We start from the raw sequence: 20,897 nt of genomic DNA, 5'->3' as shown, positions 1-20,897 counted from the left end.
CAGACACTGGAGTCTTCTAAAAGTGCAATTTTCCCCAGCATTAGAAGAAAAGTTAGTCTGGTGTCTCTCAACCCGGGACAGGAAGGCACACCAGCCTTTTTCCAATGCCTCAGCCCTTCAGAGGGTGGGAAAAGGACAGGGAATGAAAGGACGCGATGCAAAGTGAGATACCTGTGGGAAGGGGGGTGAGGAGTCAGGGTAGAGAAATGCTGGGGGGATCTGAAAGGAGCACGAGAAGGCACTGTGAGAGTGCCGGTGTGGCTTGAGCCCCACAGAATTATTTTTGCTATAATCTCTGAAACTTTCCACACAACGCTTGAAAGGCAGGGCTATGGACTGCCACGAACACCTACTGTTGAGGCAAAGACCATAGGGAGGAGTGTGGCCAGGAGGTGGAGGGAGGTCATTCTCCCCCTCTGCTCGGCACTGGGGAGGCCACAACTGGAATCCTGCGTCCAGGTCTGGGCTCCCCAGTTCAAGAGAGACAGGGAACTGCTGGAGAGAGTCCAGCGTAGGGCAACAGAGATGATGGAGGGGTTGGAGCATCTCCCTGATGAGGAAAGGCTGAGAGAGCTGGGGCTCTTTAGCCTGGAGAAGAGAAGGCTGAGGGGAGACCTTATTAATGCTGACAAGGATCTAAAGGGCAATTTGAGGGAGGATGGAGCCGGACTCTTTCCAGTGGTTCCCAGTGACAGGACGAGGGGCAACGGGCACAAGCTGGACCATGGGAAGTTCCACTCCAATGTGAGGAAGGACTTGTTTGGGGTGAGGGTGGCAGAGCCCTGGCAGAGGCTGCCCAGGGAGGGCGTGGAGTCCCCTTCTCTGGAGATCTTCAAGCCCCACCTGGATGCTCCTGAGTGATGTGCTCTGGGCAACCCTGCTTTGGCAGGGAGTTGGACTGGATGGTCTCTAGAGGTCCCTTCCCACTCTGACAATTCCATGATTCCTGAAAAGTAAAGAGGTGAAGATGACCTTAGTTCTGCCAAGGCTGATGCTGAGAACCCTGGCACGGTGAGCAGCACCCACTCGTGCAGGTGCCTGGCCGGACGAGGTGGTCGGTGTGCCCAGCCTATCCTCTGAGAGGGGTGGAAATCCTGCTTGTTTGAGGGAAGTGAAGGGGGAAAAAATCCATTTTGGAGTAGCCTAAAATTGTCCTCCTTTCTCCTCTCCAAACTAAACGCACACAAGAACAAACAGGGTGCGTTGTGTTGGGGAGCGGAGCAGAATCGCAGGCAGAGCACACACAACTTAGTGCTTCATTATGCTCGGTGGTTTACCTAAATTAAAAACATCCCTTTTCTCTGCCTCTTGGCTGTGTTCAAACACCCTACAAAATGAAACAGCTGTTTCCCTATTCCTCATGAATTACGAAAAGGCAAGTAAAGCATCCAAACTAGTTGTGTTTGCCCTTCTTCTAACATCCTGAGCCCTGGGAGCGACTCAGACCCCGCGGCTGCCTCTGCTCGCGGCCGAGGCCACACGTCTGGGGCAGAATGGGGTCTGCGGGGGGACCCAGGAGCCCCCCCGGTTCACTGGAATCTCTTGTTTGCTATTTCAGTTATATGAAAGTGCCCTGTCTGAAAATCAAAAGCTGAAGTCAAAACTGCAGGAAGCCCAGCTGGAGTTGGCCGACATCAAATCAAAGCTGGAAAAAGCAGCCCAGGTGAGGCAAAAACCCGCTCCTGGACTGGGGAAACTGAGCTCCGGCCCATGACAAACCAGTGCCTGTTCCAGCAGGGAGAAGGATTTAGCTTTGGGGAGGGAAGGTGCTACAGAGGAGACAGTTGTTTTTCACAGAAATAAGTGTGGGTGGTGCTGTGAAGACAGCTGCTTCTCCGGGCTGTGATGTGTAGGGTATCTAGGCCTTTGTGCAGTGCCCTGTGAATGCCTCTCAGTTTTAATAGCTTTCTATTTTTAATTTACACAGCAGAAACAGGAGAAAACTTCTGACCGGTCCAGCATGCTGGAGATGGAGAAAAGGGTATGTGTCTCTGCTTTCTTCTGAGCCACAGTCTTTGCCTTGTGTTCCTCTGCAGCGCATAGTACTTTCTTGAAGGAAAGTGTTAATTAAAAGATAAGTTACATTTTTGCCATATGGAGCAGTGCAGAGCGATAATTGTGTTCTGACCTTTCCACTGCCTCTTTGCAGATCATCTTCGTTCTGGTTTCTTTCTTTTGTTACAGGAAGCTGCAAACCAACAAATTGTATTGTATTGCGTTAAGAGACATTACGCCTTAAAATAATCTTGATCCTTTTAAATAAAGACTGTTTTGGGGTGGGGGGGGAACAAGGCAAAGCACTAGCTGGGTGTCATTGTTGTGATTACACTTGAAATCTGAATGTTGGAATGCTCCTTCCTCTTAATTGAACAGTCAGATTCATGCAAAAGCTGAGCAGAGCCGGCAGGGTCTGGCTAAATCTCTGCCTTAAGTGACCGTAGCTTTGGTCAGATGGGAGAGGACCCGAGGAGAGCTGTAGTGCATCCCAGGAGACCCAACCAGGTTAGTCAGGGCTTTGTCCCATCAAGTCATGAAGACGTCAAAATGTTGGGTTCCCACAGCTGCAGCCCATTCTTCTAGTTCTTTACTGTCTTTGTAGTGATTTTTCTTTTTTCCTTATTTCTGCTCAGAACCTCCCCTGCTCCAGCTGGTGGCCGTTACCACTCATTCTCCCACCACATAACCACCAGTGGTTAATTAAAGCTGGAGTCTGGTTCCCGTTTCTCAGTAATGTCCACTTGCGTGTTGAAGGGTCACCTGAAGTGGAAGTTCCTTCTAGACCATTTCATCTCCAGAATTTTTAGAAGCTTTGCTGGGTGGTCAAGCCACATGTTTAGATTCAATTCCTACAATGAAATACCTTAATTATGTATGTGTAAACACTTCCCAGGATTTGCCGCTGGTGGTTTGCAGGAGATGACGTTCAGGATCCCTCCTTCGGACAGAGTTAGGGTACAAGTGTGTAACACACCCACCAGCACAGGCACCGGGCTTTGGCTGCTGAAGTTGCTGAGGTGGCTGGAGCTGAGCTGATGCTCAAGCCATGCCAGGAACCCTCAGCTGGCCATCTCCACACCCCTCTGAACCCCGAGATTCTCAAAGCGATGGTCCATGTGAGGCCTAGGTGTGCTTAAAGCAGGCTGAGCGGGGTCACCAAACATGCGGCCATCACTGTCATCTGAGCACAGCTGCTGGGGAAGTCAGGACACAGATTTTCTTTTGGAAAAGAAAGAGAGCATGGGTGGCCAGAGCACTGGGTGGACATCCCCAGCCAGGGGCAGCTCACACCACGTGTCCCATCTCCCACCCGTGCGGTGCTTCCAAGCTGGAGCAATGCTCTGCATCGCTTTTGTTGAATTAGGATCACAACAGCCACAAATGCAGGTTTCTGAGAGTTAGGAAAAAGTCCTGGGCTGTTCTCAGTGAGGATGGCATTAAAGGTTTCCAGGACAGCTGGACTGATAGATCCCTGCATGAAGTGTGGACAATAAGTGGCCCAGAACCCATCATCCACAGCCACACTCAAAGCCTGTATTTTCCTCACTCTCCTGGCCTTGTGTTTCTTTGCAGAGGGTCAGGGAGTGGGGAAGAGCGTGCAAAGCCTGTTCCTTACCCACCTGTGTAATTTCCTCCTGCTCAGTTCACTCTCCTGGGGTGGTTTGAGCCCTCTCATGGTGAAAAAGTCATTGATGGCCTCCAGGTCTCTCCCTCCAGGCCAGGGCTGTAGCTGTCGGCTGAGGGCACCACCAGGACTCACGGGGCAGAGCTGAGCTGTGTAATGGCTGGTTTCCAAAATATGCTGAAAGCAATCAGCATTACAGCTTCGAAGCCCTAAATTAACTGGGGAGAAGCAGAACTTCCAGGCACCTTTCCCTGTTCACTCTTTCTTATTTGATGGGCTCAGTGAGTCTTCCTGTTGCCTCCTTTACTGGGGAGCAGTTAAATCCATGGCTTCACCTGCAGAGCTCAAAATCACATTAATTCAGAAATTCCTGAAAGCTGGGACCACTGAAGGAGGGGGAATGTTTCACTGAAGGGGTGTGAGGAGAGCTCAGGGCCGTGCCAGCTGCTGGCTCAACAGCTGTCCTGTCCCATCTGATCAGCTCCTGGTTGTAGCCTGGGTGTTCTTTTGAGATGCTTTTCAGTGCACACTCCTACAGAAATACAAGACTCTTGGTTTTCTTTAAAAGAAAATGTACTGTAAGTTTTTCTTCTAAATCCTTGTGACCATCTTTGTTATGAATCCTTGTCTGCAGGAGAAGCGAGCCCTGGAGCGGAAACTCTCTGAAATGGAAGAGGAGATGAAGGTAGGAAATAATCAATTCACTCTCTCTGTTCCTTTTTTTTATGCTTTATATTAACGTCTTTTTGGGATTGCCACCCAGGAGTAGGATATTAAAGGTGTGCGCAGGAGGGACTTGTGTGATGTCTGAGCGTGTTCCTCTGTGCAGTCAGAATTTACTTTAATGGCCACGTTCTCCAAACATGAAATACTAATAAAACTGTCCAATTATCGTTCATCTGATTGCACCGTATGTTTAATTTGTTATGCCATTTGATCTGAGAACTGCGAAAGCCGTTCTCCTTAAATGCTTTCCAAAACTAACCTTTTGTGGCATCAATGAGTTTCAGTGTGCTGATCCTCTGTGCTCTGAATAGTCTGCAGCCCGAGCTAAGCCGCTGTCGTTCTCTTCGGATGGGTAAGAAGACAAAGCTGGCTTTTGAGATCACGCACACGAGCCCAGGACAAAACACAGCGCGATTGTATTTCTGTACTCCCCTCCTAAAGCATGGCACTGAAGGCTGGGTCAGCCTGGAATAGATTTTTGGCCGAGAGGAATTTTGCTTCCTGACGAGCTGTGCCGCATGGCTCTGTCACCAGGCACGGCACCGACTGCGCCCTCAGGGCCTTGCTTCCAAGGATGGTTCTCCTCCGGCCACGGCTTGGATGCCCGGCGAGCGCGGGGCTGGCGGGGAGCACCGCGGAGCAGGGAGCGGAGGGTTTGGCCGCCTGAGTACACCTTCACACTGATTTTGCAGCGTTCCATCATTTTACGCTCTGTTTTAATGCTCGTGTTCACAGAATGCCCCCCCTTTGCTCTGTGCCCCACACTTTCCTTCCCTTTGAGCATGACCCAGGTGGGACCGAGCTGCTGCGAGAAGGAAGGACCCCGCTTGAGAGCTGGGAGCACGGATGGAAATGATTTTCTGCCCACCCTGGAGGAGGTTCCAACTTTATGTTTCTATTTGAAGCTTCACATATTTACCAGGCAGACATCTTTGGAAGGCCCCGTTGGCTCATGCTGCATCTTCTACTGCAATAAGTAGCAGAAGGATTTGGTGGAGTCGTGCTGTAAAGGCTCTCCTGTTCTCGCGCAGAGGAGAACATAAGCGTGGATGTGTTAGGCCAGAGGGGGAAGGAGAAGTATGCCTAAATTCCAAGTTCTTTGTTCAGTGAACAGGAGCCTTTAGCTCCAGAGGCACCTTCCTGTAATTACAGTAATCTGGCCTTCAAGAGAAAATGCAGAGAGGAGCAGTTTGTGTTGTTTGTTCCACTCTCCAGCTCACTCTGCAAACCAGCTCAGGCTGTGGAGTGAGAAGACAAATTGGTGTCTTCTAGCGGCCTGTCAGTTTTGAAACTTTTCTGTTGGTTTGGAAAGCAATGAATGAAAAGAAGATGGCTGTAGGAACTGTTGGGTGCCCCCAGAGCCCCTCTGGTTCGGGTGTTCTGGAGCTGCAGACGGATGGAAGCCAAAATGGTGCAAAAGGAGGAGCTCTGCTGGAAGTTTGAGAGGTTCTCTCCCCAAGAGACGTGAGCGAAAGGAGCCTGTGGTCTGACTGAGGTTCTCCAGAGTGGTACTCACCCTTTGCTCTCTGCTGCGTTCTTGCTGCGTTGAACAACCAAAGTGGCCTTTTGTTAGTAGAACAAATAGACGGGAAATTTGAAAATAATTTCCGAGATGCCACTACGTTTCCAGTAGTTTTTGCAAAAACTGGAGCATGTGGTGGGTACCTGAGCGCAGTGACATGTCTTTTTTGACAGCCACTCAATAAAAAGGAGTATAAAATCTCTGAAGATAAAACTGTTGAACTGGAGAAGCACTCTCCATGTCTGCTGTGATCGTGCCTTCAAGTGGGACAGTCAGTCCAGTTGTGTTTGCCTAAATGAGATGGGATCACCTCGGGGAGCATCTGAGTTAATCCCTGGTGTGAAAGTCGAGCCAGGAAAGCAAATCTAGTCATTCTGGTTAGACTCTGGTTCCTGCTTCTCGCACTGGTCAAATAGCTGTTGAGCGGAGTCACAAGGAATAAACAACTTAAGCAAATACACCGGTTTCCTTTAGCGTGGAGAGCAGCAAGGGGAAACAGCCAAACCTGCCAGGTTGTTAGGTCTTGGGTAATAACTCCTGTTTTTTGGGGGTTTCTCACTGGGCTTTGAGCGGAACCAGTCCAGCGTGGCTCGTGTCCAGCTTTTGATCCTGGGGTGTCTGTGTCCATCAGCTGTCTTGGCCAGGGATCTCTCTGCTCTTCTTGCAGCTGATTCCTTAGGAGGAGAAGGCACTGCAGTCATCACAGGAAGGTCCTGAGTTTCTGTCACACAAACACTTCATAATCAGGCTATGAGGGAACGAGCTGTGTTCTTTCGTGAGTTTAAGCCCTGCTAACGAAGCGATCAAGAAATGGAGAGGAGCGGGACAAACTCGGTACTCTCAAGAACTGCTTGGTGCCTGCAGACCTGCTCTTGTGAAGGGGACAAAGCAGAGCAGCATTTTCCTGAGTGCCTGCAGAATTTGACTGGTGATACAGCAACTTGGCTGAGGAAGGAGAAAGAAAATTAGCATTTGCGCTGAACTGAATTCGATGCCAAGTGCCTGAGGTCCCAACTTAACACAGCAATTTTTCTTGAAGGTCACAGAAGCTTCTTTATTCCATAGCAGCACTGCCCCTCCTGGCTTTGTACTTTGTGCATGCTTTGGGCATTTTTATTTCCCTGAGTGTTGCAGGCACAAAATCCTTTAATTGAAGGCAGGTAGAGCTGAACTGAGAAACCTGCTTTTGGTGAGCCAAGTCTCCAGCAGAGTGATAAGCAATCACAGCGGGATCGTCCAGATTCTGGTCTTTGCCCTTGGCTTCAGTCCCAGCTTCCTGGGCAGCGCAAGGTTTCTTGGATAAATAGAAGGCTCCTACCTGCAGCACACACACATTTTACCCAAGTGATCTTTTTTTATCAGCTGTGGCAGCGTGCTGAGGCTGAGCTGTGTCTTATTGTGCCAAGCTGAGGTTTCGTGCTACATTGGTATGGAAAAACAAAGGTGGTCTCTAAAGCGATCACAATCCTTTCCATCTCGTGTAGCACGACACCCCTGATCACATATGTTTGACATTTTCTGCCAGCCAGATGCTCAGCTGTGTTTCCTGTGATAAACCAGAGGATGTTTATTATCCCTGGTACCACCAAAAGAAATGACTCCTCCAGTATGAACCATCCTCTGGGGGCTCCTGGGTGTGATTTATGGCAGGACCAGAGGTGTGATGTCCGTCTGTCCTCACCGAGCGCAGGGGGAGCTGGCACAGGCAGGACAGATTGCGTGATGGGTGAGATCTGGTGAGAGGGGACCTCACTGCCAAGATGTCTCTGGAGCTCTCTCTCTGGTGGTTTGTTGGCCATAGCTCTGTCTCAGGACCTGATGACTTACCTGGTGTCAGACTTGCGTTGGTGTAATCCAAGTAGCATCAGTTTGATGCCCTCGGGGAGCTCAGACCCCATCCTTTGCCATCTCCCTGCACTCACCTGCCTGGGCTTCTGCTGGTTTTGCAAGGCTTTTGGGCAAGGTGTCTTCATTCCTTAACAGGGAGCAGAGGTTGTGCTTTTGAGTAGCCAGAACCAAGCTGCTGGATGGGAAATACACAAATACTTCTCTTTTATACAGGAATGAGCCCTCGGACAAAATGTCCTGGGGTGCAGCACGTTCCTTGCCAACTGTAGCCGGGTCCATGTCAAGCAGTTGGGTAGATGTTCACGCAAGTTCTTCGTATAAGTAGATCTGCCTGTGCAGCCCCTGATGCTGGACAGTGACTTCCCTCAGAGCACTTTCTGCTGAATAAATGGCAGAAAAGCATCCCCTTCCCTCCATCTCCTCCCTGCCCTTGCAAGCTCGTGAGTAGGAGGACACGGGGAAGAGCAGGTTGGTTAGCAGGCGGGACAGAAGCTGCTTTGGTTCTGGGCTGGAATTTTTTCATTTGAACTTAAAACTACTCTTCTCATGGCTTTTTCCCTCCCCTGCCCAGTGTCTGTGCTCCCTACACCACGGAGGAGGGTTCCCTGTGGCTGCGCTGCCCGAGGAGCTGTTGGGAGGCAGGAGGGACAGGAGGATGCTCAGAAAGCAGCTCTGCAGCCCTCAGCAGCTCCTGGCACTCGTGCTGGGTAGAAACACCCAGTGTATGGTTTTGCTGTAGCATCACCCAGAAAAATGTTGTCCTTGTACAAGAAATGGTGGTGTCTGCATGGCTTTTACTGTTTCCCTGTTTTGCCTTCCTCGTTGCTTTTATGTTCTGTACCTCCAAGTTGCCACTCTACCTGTGCTTGCCCCAGCTGGGGGGCTCCATGTCTGCACCCTCCTTTGCCCACTTTTTGTAACCAAGAAAACCACGTTTTCACGTGCCTCCTGTGTCAGATGCTGTCACTCCAACTCCTCCAGTTTAAGTCAGCGGTTTAAGGTTCTGACTTTTCACCTCTGGAGATCAGAGAGAAATTGAGCCCTGAGACAGAGAAGAGATAAATCTGGGCAGCCCCCACATGCCCCAGACCTTTTGGGCAGGACCGAAGCGAGGGATGGACAGGGTAGGTGTCTTGTGGGCTGCTGGGGGACAGTGACACTCCCGGGTGCTTCAGTCTGTGCCTTTAAAATCTCACATGAAGCTCTGGTCACTGTCTGCTACACAAAACCACTTTAACTGTTAGAGATACACGAAGAAAAGGAGTTTTAAAGAAATTCTCAGTTGCCAGCAGTGTTTTCAAAGCCTGCGTAGGTGGTAAGTCAGTGGTGGTAGTTCTCTCAGTAGTTCCTGAGTCCCGGGGGCTGTGAGCCACTCACTGTCTGGGTAAACTAGAATCGAACTGCGAGAGGCTGTCCTGCTTTGTGGTGGGAAACCCCTTTATTTGACCTTTTTAAAGGCTTTGGGGTGCCTGGAAAAAGGGATGGTTCCCGAAACATCCCCAGCGTGTTTAAGGCTTTCTCCAAACGCATCTGAGCTGCTGCCCACCCAGCACTCACTGCTACTAATTTTTCTTTTATTCTCTTTTTTCCTTTTACTGCTTATGGACTAAATTCACATTTCTGTGCCCTTTTGTCTTCGTGGTGTGTTTTCTCTGTATTTTTCTGTCCACTCCTCTCACTCTCTGCAGAATCTCCACCAGCTCAAACAGATTCACACTCTGAGGCAGATGAATGAGCAGCTGCTGGCTGAAAACAGGGCTCTGACCCGGGTCGTAGCCAGACTTTCTCTGCCTGCCAAGCCCTCCGAATCAGAGGAGCTGTAGCTGTTTTCCCTCCGGCTCATCTCGCCTCCCTCTTCCACTCTTCCAGGCAGGTCTCCGCTCCCTTGGCCGGGCTGTCCCCCGCCTTGCCTCCCTGCTCCCGGGGGTGTCTGATGCAGCTTGTGGCTCAAAAGCAGCATGTGGCACAGGAAAAGCCAAAAGCATGGTGTTCCCACCCAGCTGAAGGCAGGATTTCGCGGGAGGCTCTGAGGGGTCCTGCTGACGTTGCTCTGCTTTGGCGGATGGCGCTGGCCTCGCCGTTTCACTAACAACTGCACCAGGGGCTTGCGTGTCCTCACGGATGGGGTCCACATCTCCCATCATCCAGGAGAGGACAACCAGGAGGATGGGCTCCGTAGGGTTGGGTGGATGGCACTGGGATGCTGCTGAGGAGAGATGGATGGATCAGCTGCTTCCCTGTGGCTTAACACCAGCTTTGGGGCAGCTGGTCAGTGCCAGTGGGTCCGGCCAGCAGCCCCCTCCCCGTTACCTTACCTCGAAATAGGTGGTTTATGCTAGGTGTCTGCTCATAATATAATTCTTTTTCAATTGGACTTAGTTCCATGAGAAGCTGGCACCCAGGAATAGGATTGTCCAAAGTCAGAATGAACAATGGAATAGATTTCTAGGGATGCTGTGAAAAGTGCACCCTTTAGACAGGAGGGTGACTTCCAGAAAACCCGTAACTGGGCAGGCCCCGGCAGGTTCCCTTGGACACTTGAGCAAAGAGAACGAGCTCCTTCCCTCATTTTAAAGAACCCAGGTTCAGTTGTGGAGCCCAAGTTCCCCCGCTGCAGCGTCCCCTCTGCCTGGGGGGAGGACAAGGCGCAGGGGCCGGCCAGATGCACTTGTCTTTTTCATCTTCTGTTTTAAATTCAACGCAGAGCAATTAGTGTTTGAAATCCAAGGACAAGCCTCCCGTAAGCTTTGCCCTCGCACATCACACAGTTAAATTACATCATTTCTTGTTAATTCATTGGTTCAGTGCTAAAATAAAGCTGTAAATGCTTCTTTCTTAGGGCCCTACCTGTCTTTTGCAGGTTAGTAGGGATATTCAAGTCCCTTCAGACAGTGCTATTTTTTAAAAAAAGGAAGCAGCAGTATGCTCTCCTGGGCTGGAAGTAGCACCAAGGCATAAAAAAAAGTCTATTCTTAGCACACAAATTATATCAAGGATGATTAAGCGTAGAAACAAACTAAGCAGGGGAATTGTGGCTTCCCCTTTCCGGGATTCTCAGCTCTAGACCCCGTGTGTGTCACAGGGGGTGGTTCGTGTTGTGTGGCCTGGATTGTGCAGATGGACAGACTAAATGAGCTCACCAGCCTCCTGGTTTAAATCTGCTAAAGTATTCTCCACCCTGTCACCGACTTCTCACAAGGGCTGAGTTTAAGTCATTCTCCTTCCCGACCTCCTTAGACATCGAAGAGGGAAAATTGAGCAAAACTGTTTCCAGAGAAATAGCTTTCCTCAGAGAAATGATGTTTCCCAAACTGTAAGTCACCGGTCTCTCGTCTGCCCCAAGGAAATACTGCTGTTACTGCTTACCTCCTGCTGCCCCCGCTCTGCTCTGACATTCCAGGCTCTGGGCAGACCCGTCCATCCCGGCATGTCCGTGCTTTGCGCTCCGTGCTGGTGGTGGGGCTGGGGCAGCCGCGTGTCCGGGGCTCTGCTGGGGCTCTCTCAGCTCCCTCGGTTGCTCTGACGCGGGATGTTGCTGGTACCTGGAAACCTTGTCTCGCCGGTGCCTGTAGGCACCACGGCTGTACAGCAGTGTCACTGTGACAAATTCTGACAGATTTACCACGCTCTTGCAGCAGTGCTGCTTCTCAAAGGATCTCATTTTCCAAAATCCACATCATTTCTGAAGTGCCACCTTCTCCAGTGTCACAAGGAACCAGCCTCTAGCCCAAACCTGGCCTTACACCGATGCCGCGGCCTGGTCAGCGTCACCGTCCCTCGTGGCTCGGCCACATCCCTCCTTACCCTTCCCGGTCAGACACTGAGAATGCCTCCATTTTCAGGCCCCTGCATTTCCAGGCTGCTTCACGTGCGGCTGTTTTTACCTGGCTCGAGGCTGCTTTGCTTTGAATTGGCCTGGGGGGAATGAAATTTCCTAAGGTTGATTGTTACTTTTCAGGGAGCTTTGCTGGAAACTGGTGCAGTGGGGTTACAGCCAGGAGACTTTTCAAGCTTTCCATGTACTTCTTCCGTTTCCAATAAATCACCAAAGTTGCCCATGTGTAAGGCACAGCCACCATCAGAGCTTCCAGGAAGCTGTAAAACCAGGCTGGTTCCTCTCTGATGTGGCTTCTGGGAACCTGTGACACATTATCTCTACCAAAGCAAGTGGCAGAACTTCCTATCACCACCTTATTGCAGGGATGGACACACTCAGGACTGCAAGGCCACCCCGAGCGGTGACACAGAGGGGACAGGGACTGTCTCAGACCCAGTAGGTGGCTGACCTGTTGTGGTGTGCTGGGCTGGACGGCACCAGGCCAATGGGATCCTGGGCTGCGTAGAAAAGAATGGGGCAAGTAGGTGGAGGGAGGTCATTTTCCCCCTCTGCTCTGCACTGGGAGGCCACAACTGGAATCCTGCGTCCAGGTCTGGGCTCCCCAGTTCCAGAGAGACAGGGAACTGCTGGAGAGAGTCCAGCGAAGGGCAACAGAGATGACGGAAGGGTTGGAACATCTCCCTGATGAGGAAAGGCTGAGAGAGCTGGGGCTCTTTAGCCTGGAGAAGAGAAGGCTGAGGGGAGACCTTATTCATGCTGACAAGGATCTAAAGGTGGGTTGAAGGAGGATGGAGCTGGACTCTTTTCAGTGGTTCCCAGTGACAGGACGAGGGGCAACGGGCACAAGCTGGACCATGGGAAGTTCCACTCCAATGTGAGGAAGGACTTGTTTGGGGTGAGGGTGGCAGAGCCCTGGCAGAGGCTGCCCAGGGAGGGTGTGGAGTCCCCTTCTCTGGAGATCTTCAAGCCCCACCTGGATGCTCCTGAGTGATGTGCTCTGGGCAGCCCTGCTTTGGCAGGGAGTTGGACTGGATGGTCTCTAGAGGTCCCTTCCAACTGATAATTCCGTGATTCCGTATTGAGAGTGTCAGATCGAGCTCAGGAGGAATCGGAGGAGTGCGGAGAGAGACAGCAAGTGCTCACCCCTTTTCTCTGGGCTCCTGAGCACTTTGGTGATGGGCAATGGCCATGAGAAATTGCATAAGGAGTCTGACGGTTGTTCTGGTGACAGCCCTGTCGTGGAGATGTTCCTGTTGCACCACCACGGGGTCCAGTGAGACACTTTCAAGCATCATGAGCCAAAGCTTGACACTTTGAAGCATCACATAGTTTTACCCTTTCCCTACCTGCCATGCTGCTCTTTTCCTCCTCCTCTCTCTTGCAAAACCTGGAGCATCCCCACCAGCATCAGCAGGGACAGGGCTGGATGCACTGGGACCCAACTGAGAGAGGAGGGAATTGGTCCCTCAGGAGAGGTGGGAGCTGGCGTCTGCCCCAGGAGCCACGGGTGGCCGTGGAGGGGCTGCAGATGAGGGGAATGGGCAGGAGGTTGTGGTCAGAGCTGAAACTCCGGCTTAGGAGGAGGGAGAAGGTTTAGAGGGGATTTTGAATTTGGGGGGAATTCCTCTAAGAGCCACCTTGGCAAAGGGATGTCATCGCTGAGCTCATACCGGTGCCGTCCGTTCCTGCGTGTGTCCCGGCAGGCTCTGGGGCTGGTCACCCCCAGGGCTGCTGGCACCGGTGGTGTGAGTCACACCTTCTGTGTCACCCTGAGATGGAGCATGGGGTCTCCTTCCCGTCCCCAAACGCCCGGGGACACTCCCCTGAAGGTCACCTGCCCACAGGATGGGAAAGGGAGCCGGGATCGTTTTTATCCAGTGGGAAATGCTGGAAAGGTCTCATTGAAGCTATTTCTTCCTCGCTTTCCAACTAAAAGCTCTCTGGCTTTTGTCTGTGCTGCAACTTCTGGTTGAGCTCCAGCAGCAAAGACTGAGCACCAAGAGGTATCTCCAGTGTCCGTGTGTTCTGCCAGTCCTCTGGCTGTGGCATGTGCACCCGCGTTAAACTTCTATGAGATCCCACAGAGATTTGGGGTTATTCTAAAGAGATTTTGGCAAGCCAGGCTCGGTCCGGCCCTGACGGAGATTTTCAGACCTTTGTTTTCCCCTCTAGTCCTGGCAAAATGGAAAAAAAAATCAGAAAAACAAAAGCTTTATAGTTTTCTGCTGAGCCTCTGGGAACAGTTTTGGGATGAAAGAGCTCAGAAATGGTTCCTGCCCTCCCAGCCTGGTCCTGACTGAGCGCTGGGGCCGTGGCATCGCTTCTCACCACGGGCTTTGCCGGCTCTGGGGCTCCCTGGCTCTGTGCTGTGCTCGAGTCCCCTCTGAACCCCCCTGCACCTCATGCCCGGTTTGTAAAAATCCTGGAGACAAATTGCTGACATTAAAGCCGCGCTGGGCAGAGGGGCTGCAGCCTCCCTGCTGCTCCCGCCGAGCCGGGGGGCTCATCCCACCAGCAGCGCCCAGCTCTGATCCCACCTTCTCCTTGTCTCCCTGCAGATTTTGACAGAGCTGAAGTCGGACAACCAAAGGCTGAAGGACGAGAACGGAGCCCTCATTCGTGTCATCAGCAAGCTCTCCAAATAGGAAGCCTGAGCAGAGGCAGGACAAAGAGGGGAGCCCTCCACAAGCTGCCAACCCCACCACCAAGCCCTACCCCGCTTTCCTCCTGTCAAGTACAGCAAGCGTTTCAGCCATGGGATCAATCTGTCACACCTGCCCTGCCCTGCCCTTTGCTGTACAGTCCCCTCCTGCCCTCATTTCCCTCACAACACACCCCCCCTGCCATTTTATTATTTTTAATTTAAGCATGTGTGGTGTCTCGGACATTTTGTTCAAGGGAGAAGAAAAACGTGAGGACTGGGTTTGAGCTGCCAAATCTACTTCTTCCAGAAGCCCAGTATTTGGTGTTGGACTCTGATCTAGAGTAGGAAGCTCCTACTTTAAAAAGCGATGCTTTAGGAACTAATCCAGCACATCCAGGCCCTTTCCAGGTGGAATGTGAACATGGGCTGGGACTCTAAGGATGGACATCCCACCCGAGATGTGGGACTCGGGTTAAAATGTGATGCTGTGAAAGCCACCGTGGCTGATTTCTGTAACAGGCTGACGACAGCTGCTTTGCACAGAGACCTCCTTCTCCTTTTGCCCCAGTAGACCGAGTCTTTTATTTAATACAAGATTTCGAACCTGTTCAGTAACATCAGCGCTGACTCTCAGCATCAGACCCCCTTGTCCCTCACCCTGCCTTTCGCCCGCAGCCGGGGGGATTTGGTGTCACCTTGTGTCCTTCTAAGGCTTCCGTCTCAGTTAGTAGCATCTGCTAATTGCATCTGGACCCTTGCTCCTCGGGACTGGCTGTATCACAGGTACTTGCCAAGCTTTCTGAAGGACAAGCTCGAGCCCCTCGAGAGCCCCTGCTGCTTTCTGATGCAGATGAGCGTGACTCACCTTGCAGGGAGCTGTGCCCACACAGAAACCAGCCTCCTGTCCTGACAGCCATCGGGGAGATTTTCCTGCTGCCTTCGTGAGGGCAGAGCCTCGTAGCGGGGTCTGGTCAGGTATTTCAGGTACCTTGCTTTGATTTGCAGCAGGAGGATGCCCAAGTGCAAGGCAGCAGGGCTTGGTTTGTAGAGAGAGGGGATGCCAGAACCCAATCCCACCTGGCTGTTGGTGAAGATGCTTGACACAGCTGGGGTTCAAGGCAGCGGAGCGTGAAGCCGTGATCACTTGTCCTCCCGTGTACCTTGGGAATCTGTGGGGGGACAAGGGGCTCCTCTTGGGCGTGCTGGTAACTGCATCGCTAGGATGAAAGTCTCTTAATCTGTCAAAAGCTTGCAATAAGCCTTGACCTTGAAGGAAACCTCAAAAAACCCCACCGTCTTTAATGTTATACGTACTCAGAACAGTTTGAAATTGTTCTCTCAATGGGCATTTATTCAGGGGCTCCCCTACGTGCTGTGTGGGTTTGATGGGAGCAGTGACCTGCCATCAGATCTGTTGAGCTTCCCCTTAACAGTCTCCTCTCGAATGATACTCTCCCTCTCAGAGACTTCTCGCTGCATCCAAACCCCTTTCCCATCTACATCCTTCCACAATTGTCCTTTCATTTCCTTTGTCCTTTGACTTCCCTGCTCCATCCGGCCGGCAGTTACGGTCTCAGTCACTGGACTTGGAGGTTGCCATGAAGTTCTACCTGCGTTCCCGGGCGCCTCTGCTGCCTGTGGGCTGGTGGCTGCTGCCAGGCTGGTTGGACTCTTCCCACTATGAGAGAGAGAGATGAGATACTTGAACGCGAGCATCATTCTTGAGCTTGCTCAACAGGGTAAAATTTATCTCTTATCAGTCAGTCCTGGGCTTTTTGGAACCTTTTGCTGGTGAGTGCTTCAGAAAGTGCGTTTCTTTTCCTCTCCCTTGGTTTTTTTAGTTTGGGGTTTGTTTGGTTTTTCCTAATTCTCCATTTTTTTCCCCTTCCCTTTCCTGTCCTGCCTGTTCCCACCTCTTAGAGCTGCCGGTTTGTCCCTGGGTGGCTCTAGACAGAGGTTCCTCTTCCACCACTCCTCAGCCAGCGGAGTTGCTCATGCCCGGCACGAGATGCTGTTTCTCCTGGTACACTGGGGCCCTTCCTCTGCTGCTGTGCTTTGGGGAGGAAGAGACCAAAGCTGGTAACGGCATCAGGGTTTCTGCAGAGCACTGCCTAACCCAGGCATCCTTTTTGTATTTCTTTGTTTTAACCCTGTTATATTTAACAGCTTTAAGTCTTGAGATCCAGTCAATGCTTTTTCTGCACGCCGTTCCCACCTGGTGCACTCTTTATGTGAGTACTTCTGCGGTTCTTGATGTTTTTTCTCTTGGTGACCCACTCCTCGCTTCAGACTTGGGCTCTCTCGGCTCCAAACAGGGGTCCGGTCCCCCCTGTGCCGTGTGGAGGAGAAGACCTTCTCCTGCTGGGGCTGCTGGTGGCTGCGCAGCGCTGCCAGGGTCTGTGTCCCGGGGTCTGTGAGATTTCAGAGCAAAGATCCAGTTCCTCTCTCGGGGCAGGTTCCTGGCAGCGGGAAGACGCCGGGTGTCTGTTTTAGGCAGAGGGTTCAACCCAACCTGACAAATCCATCCTGCCCTGACATTTTGCCCCTTCCTACCAGGACACTCATTGCGTTTTACCCTAAGGAACAGTTTGCAAAGGGTGCGGGAGGTTCAGCTCCTCTGCGCGGCACCTTGCAACGCCAAACCACTTTGGATGAAGTGTCTGCTTAGCACTGGATTGTCCCCAGCTCTGACCGGGGCAGAGAACCCACCAACAGTTCGGTCTCACCGACTGGCCAAAGCTGTGAGTGTTTCGTGGTGATGCTGCAATTGCAAACCGAAATCTTGGGAATTAATATTTTTTTTTAGTGTCACTTAATGCCTGACGTAACCGGTGCACTGAGGAGGTGACAGCAGGACACCTTGCGCTCTGTGCCTGGGACAGAGAGCAAACGAGCAGTTTTTAAAACTGATCCCTGTTTGAACCAGAGCATTTGCCAGACGTGGTCTCCATTGGAGAGCACAAGCTTTTTTTTTTTTTATAAGCAATTGCTTGGGTTGAATTCATTTTTAATGCTTGGGGTGAACCCACCGATCGTGGCTGCAAGTTTGATGATGGCTCTTTGTAAATAAACTCCTTGGAGAAGCAGGACTCGCTTACGAGATGGGGAGAGAATGTATTTTTATGCAACTTTTGAGTGGCCTTTCAAACCCTGAGATGAATGATTTGTTTTACTGGTTGTTGTTATATAGTATTATAAGTATTATGTGTTTGAAAGTTTGGGAATAATATTCACATCTATGATGCTTGTAAACACAACAGTATTTATAAATGAATAAAATAAGAGTTGATAAAATAGAAGTTTTGACTTTGCTTCCATCTTTCTGGAGCTTGGGAAGCTGCTGCCAGTTCTTTAGCCTAAAATGCCCCATTTCTCCCAAAACTTCTGTAGCAAAACAGTATCGTGTCTCTGAAGTCAGAAATGCTCTGCAGTTATAACATGGGGAGGGTAACGCTCCCCTGCATCCCGGGCAGGGAAAGCTGAAATGAAGGAGCCGTGGGTGCAGCTCCCTGAAAGCCACCCACCAGCTGGGGGTGATGGGGAGAAGGTCCCATCTGATGCCTCTGACCCACGGGGGGGCTCAGTCCCATCTCCCACCGTGAGGTTGAGCCCCGTGTTTGCTCTGCTCAGGAGCTCGGGCAGCACAAACCCATAGCAGAGACATGGGCACTGGGGCCACCTCTCGGAGCCTTTGTCCCAGGTGAGGTTTGTAGAACCTTCCGGGTATTTCGGTCTTCGGGGGTGGTTACTGCAGCTTGAGCTCTTCCCCTTGGGCTCAGGGGTGTCAGGTCCTCTGCAGAGCAGGGCAGGACCGGAACATTAACAGATGGACCCAGCCGTATGTGTTGGAGGTGAAGAATTTGTGGAGACCATTGATGTGTTCCCACCTGCACCCCACATCTGGGGCACCAGGGCCTGGAGATGTCACAGAATCACAGAATGCTATGGGGCTGGAAGGGACCTCTGGAGATCATCTCGTCCAACCCCCTGCCAGAGCAGGGCCACCCAGAGCAGGTCCCACAGGAACGTGTCCAGGCGGGGTTTGAATGTCTCCAGAGAAGGAGACTCCACCACCTCCTTGGGCAGCCTCTGCCAGGGCTCTGCCACCCTCAAAGTAAAGAAGTTCCTCCTCATGTTCAGGTGGAACTTCTTGTATTCAAGTTTGTGTCCATTTCCTCTTGTCCTGTCCCTGGGCACCACTGAAAAAAGACCAGCCCCATCCTCCTGACACCCTCCCTTTCAGTATTTATAGGTGTTGATCAGATCCCCCCTCAGCCTTCTCTTCTCCAGACTGAAAAGACCCAAGCCCTTCAGCCTCTCCTCCTAAGGGAGATGCTCCAAGCCCCTCATCATCTTTGTAGCCTCTGCTGTCCCCTCTCCAGCAGTTCCCTGTCCTTCTGGAACTGGGGAGCCCAGAACTGGTCCCAGTGCTCCAGATGGGGCCTCCCCAGGGCAGAGCAGAGGGGCAGGATGATCTCCCTCCACCTGCGAGTCACACTCTTCCTGATGCCCCCCAAGATGGCATTGGCTGCCTTGGCCACAAGGGCCCATTGCTGGCTCATGGTCATCCTGTTGTCCACCAGGACTCCCAGGTCTTTCTCCTCAGAGCTGCTCTCCAGCAGGTCAGCCCCAACCTGTCCTGGTGCAGGGGGTTATTCCTCCCCAGGTGCAGCACCCTACACTTGCTCTTCATGAAGTTCATCAGGTTCCTCTCTGCCCAACTCTCCAGCCTGTCCAGGTCTCTCTGGATGGTGGCACAGCCTTCTGGGGTGTCAGTTTGGTATCATCAGCAAACTTGCTGAGGGCACATTCCATCCCTTCATCCAGGTCACTGATGAATATATTGACGAGGACTGGACCCAGTACTGGCCCCTGGGGAACACCACTGGTTACAGACCTCCAACTGGATTCTGTGCCCCTAATCACATCCCCGCCGTGTGTGAGCACACTCGTGTCTTGGGGTTACCAAGGCCCTCCAGGGGTTCTCCCTGCGCCCCCCTCCCTACATCATCCCTGGGACCTGCCCGCCCCTCCCCGGACACCCCCCGAGCCCCCACAGCAAGACCAGAAGGGAAACAGGGCTCCTTTCTTTCAGCTCGTTTCTTTAATAAGGAGACAGATATCGTTACAAAATAACCATTTAACGAGAAGAGACAGAAACAACAGTCCACACGAGAGGAAGGGGCTTTAAAAGCAGCTTCCGCCGGAGCTGAGCGCTGCGGGGCCGGGACGGGCAGAGCTGGGCTGGGGTGGGGGGTCCTGGGCTCCGAGATACACCCCCGAGCCTGGGGCTCCCCAAGGAGCTGCTCCTCCCTCCCAGGTCTTGGGGGGAAAAAGGAAAAGAAAGCAGAGCTTGTTGCCAGGCCTGGTGGATTCATTTCCTTTAACCCCGGGGAACGGAAGCCAAGCGTCCCCGTGGCACGGCCGGGTTTGCTGGGAGCGGGAAATGCCCAAAAGCAGAATTTTCTCATCCCCAAAACAGAAACCACCCAACTGGACACGGCAGAAATAGCCCAAATCGCTCTGAAAAGCCTTTTCACCACCAGATCTTCGCCGCATCCCAGCCTTTCCGTTGCAGAAATGCCACCAGCAGGTCGGCCCTGGCGCCTGTGCCCAGCTCTGCCCTGTCCCCTCACCCAGCAGGATGGTGGCTTCCGTGGCCACTGAGGCAGTGGCCGCTGTGGCTCGTCCTGGCAGCCGGGCTCTACCGCTGAGCCCCACGAAGCCAGGGGACGGTGGACACACGGGGGAAGGGGGTCACGGCTCACCTGTGGGCCTGTCCCCATGGGGTCCCGGCACACCGTGGTCTAATATGGCTTCTAAAGTTGCTCTGACGGTGAAATGCACCAACGCGACACAGGACGCCGAAGCCACGACGTTGCCGCTACCGGGCCATGGTTTAAATGCGACAAGATACAGGAACAAGACACACACATGGAAGTCACGGCTGCGTCAGTGACGGCTCACCCTCCACTGGTGGGACTGGCTTGGCATGCTTTGCTTCTTGGCATTATTTTCTTCTTTTACATTATTTTAATTTTTTTTTATTTTATTTATGTATTTGTGGGAAAATAGGGTGGTGGAGAGCACTGGGGAGATGAGTTTCCTTTGTCGACGTCTCTGCCTCGCTGGAGAAACGTGGTGGGGACGGCGGCGGCGAGCGGAGGGGCAGAGCGTGGCTCTAACCATGCTGCTAGGGCTACGGGCTGCGGCTCATGCACTGCTCATGGTATATACAGCTACGTCTCCATACAGTGTTAACTACACACGGCTAAGGGGGGGTCAGAGGCAGCGCAGATGGCTTTAATATGTTGGTTAGTTTTCCCTTTTTCATTAAAAAAAAAAAAATTAATTATGTATTAAAGTCACAGTTTCCCCCCCCTTTGCAAGGCTTAAAAAGTCCAACAGAACCAGCTGGGGGGGACCCCTGCTCCTGGTGTGAGGCCCCGGGCGATGCGGTGGGTCTGGGGGTGCAGGGGGGTGTTGTGGAATGCACGGGGGGGTACATGGGGGTGCATGTGTGCAGGCGTCGGGCACACCTCCAACACCCAGGGAGAGCTGTGGGGCCACGCACACTCACAGGGCTCTAACAGGTTTTTAGGGCTCTTTCCAATTCCTTCGTTTTTAACCCATTCCCACACAAGGCAAATGCCCCCCCCCCCCCAGGCCCGGGCGGGGCCCCAAAGTAACCTGGGAA

General features: G+C 52.2%; 1 protein-coding gene across 5 annotated transcripts in view; it reads left to right on the top strand.

The window, feature by feature from the left end:
* The window catches only part of PPP1R12B (protein phosphatase 1 regulatory subunit 12B), a 118,294-nt gene extending 100,795 nt beyond the window's left edge, over positions 1–17,499 (top strand). For 4 of the 5 annotated variants that reach the window (XM_014946310.1, XM_014946312.1, XM_014946314.1 and 1 more), the window contains 4 exons: positions 1,559–1,663; positions 1,928–1,981; positions 4,257–4,307; positions 14,115–17,499. In XM_014946310.1, coding sequence (XP_014801796.1) covers positions 1,559–1,663; positions 1,928–1,981; positions 4,257–4,307; positions 14,115–14,201 — 297 coding nt within the window. In that variant the 3' untranslated portion in view covers positions 14,202–17,499. Of the gene's footprint in view, positions 1–1,558; positions 1,664–1,927; positions 1,982–4,256; positions 4,308–4,659; positions 4,701–14,114 lie in introns of all 5 variants that reach the window. The other variant, XM_014946311.1, reaches the window with a different exon arrangement.
* Positions 17,500–20,897: the final 3,398 nt, after the last annotated feature.

This window comes from Calidris pugnax, unplaced genomic scaffold, assembly GCF_001431845.1.
Source record: "Calidris pugnax isolate Ruff unplaced genomic scaffold, ASM143184v1 scaffold116, whole genome shotgun sequence".
Lineage (NCBI taxonomy): Eukaryota > Metazoa > Chordata > Aves > Charadriiformes > Scolopacidae > Calidris > Calidris pugnax.
This window is presented reverse-complemented; position numbering and strand designations above follow the sequence as displayed.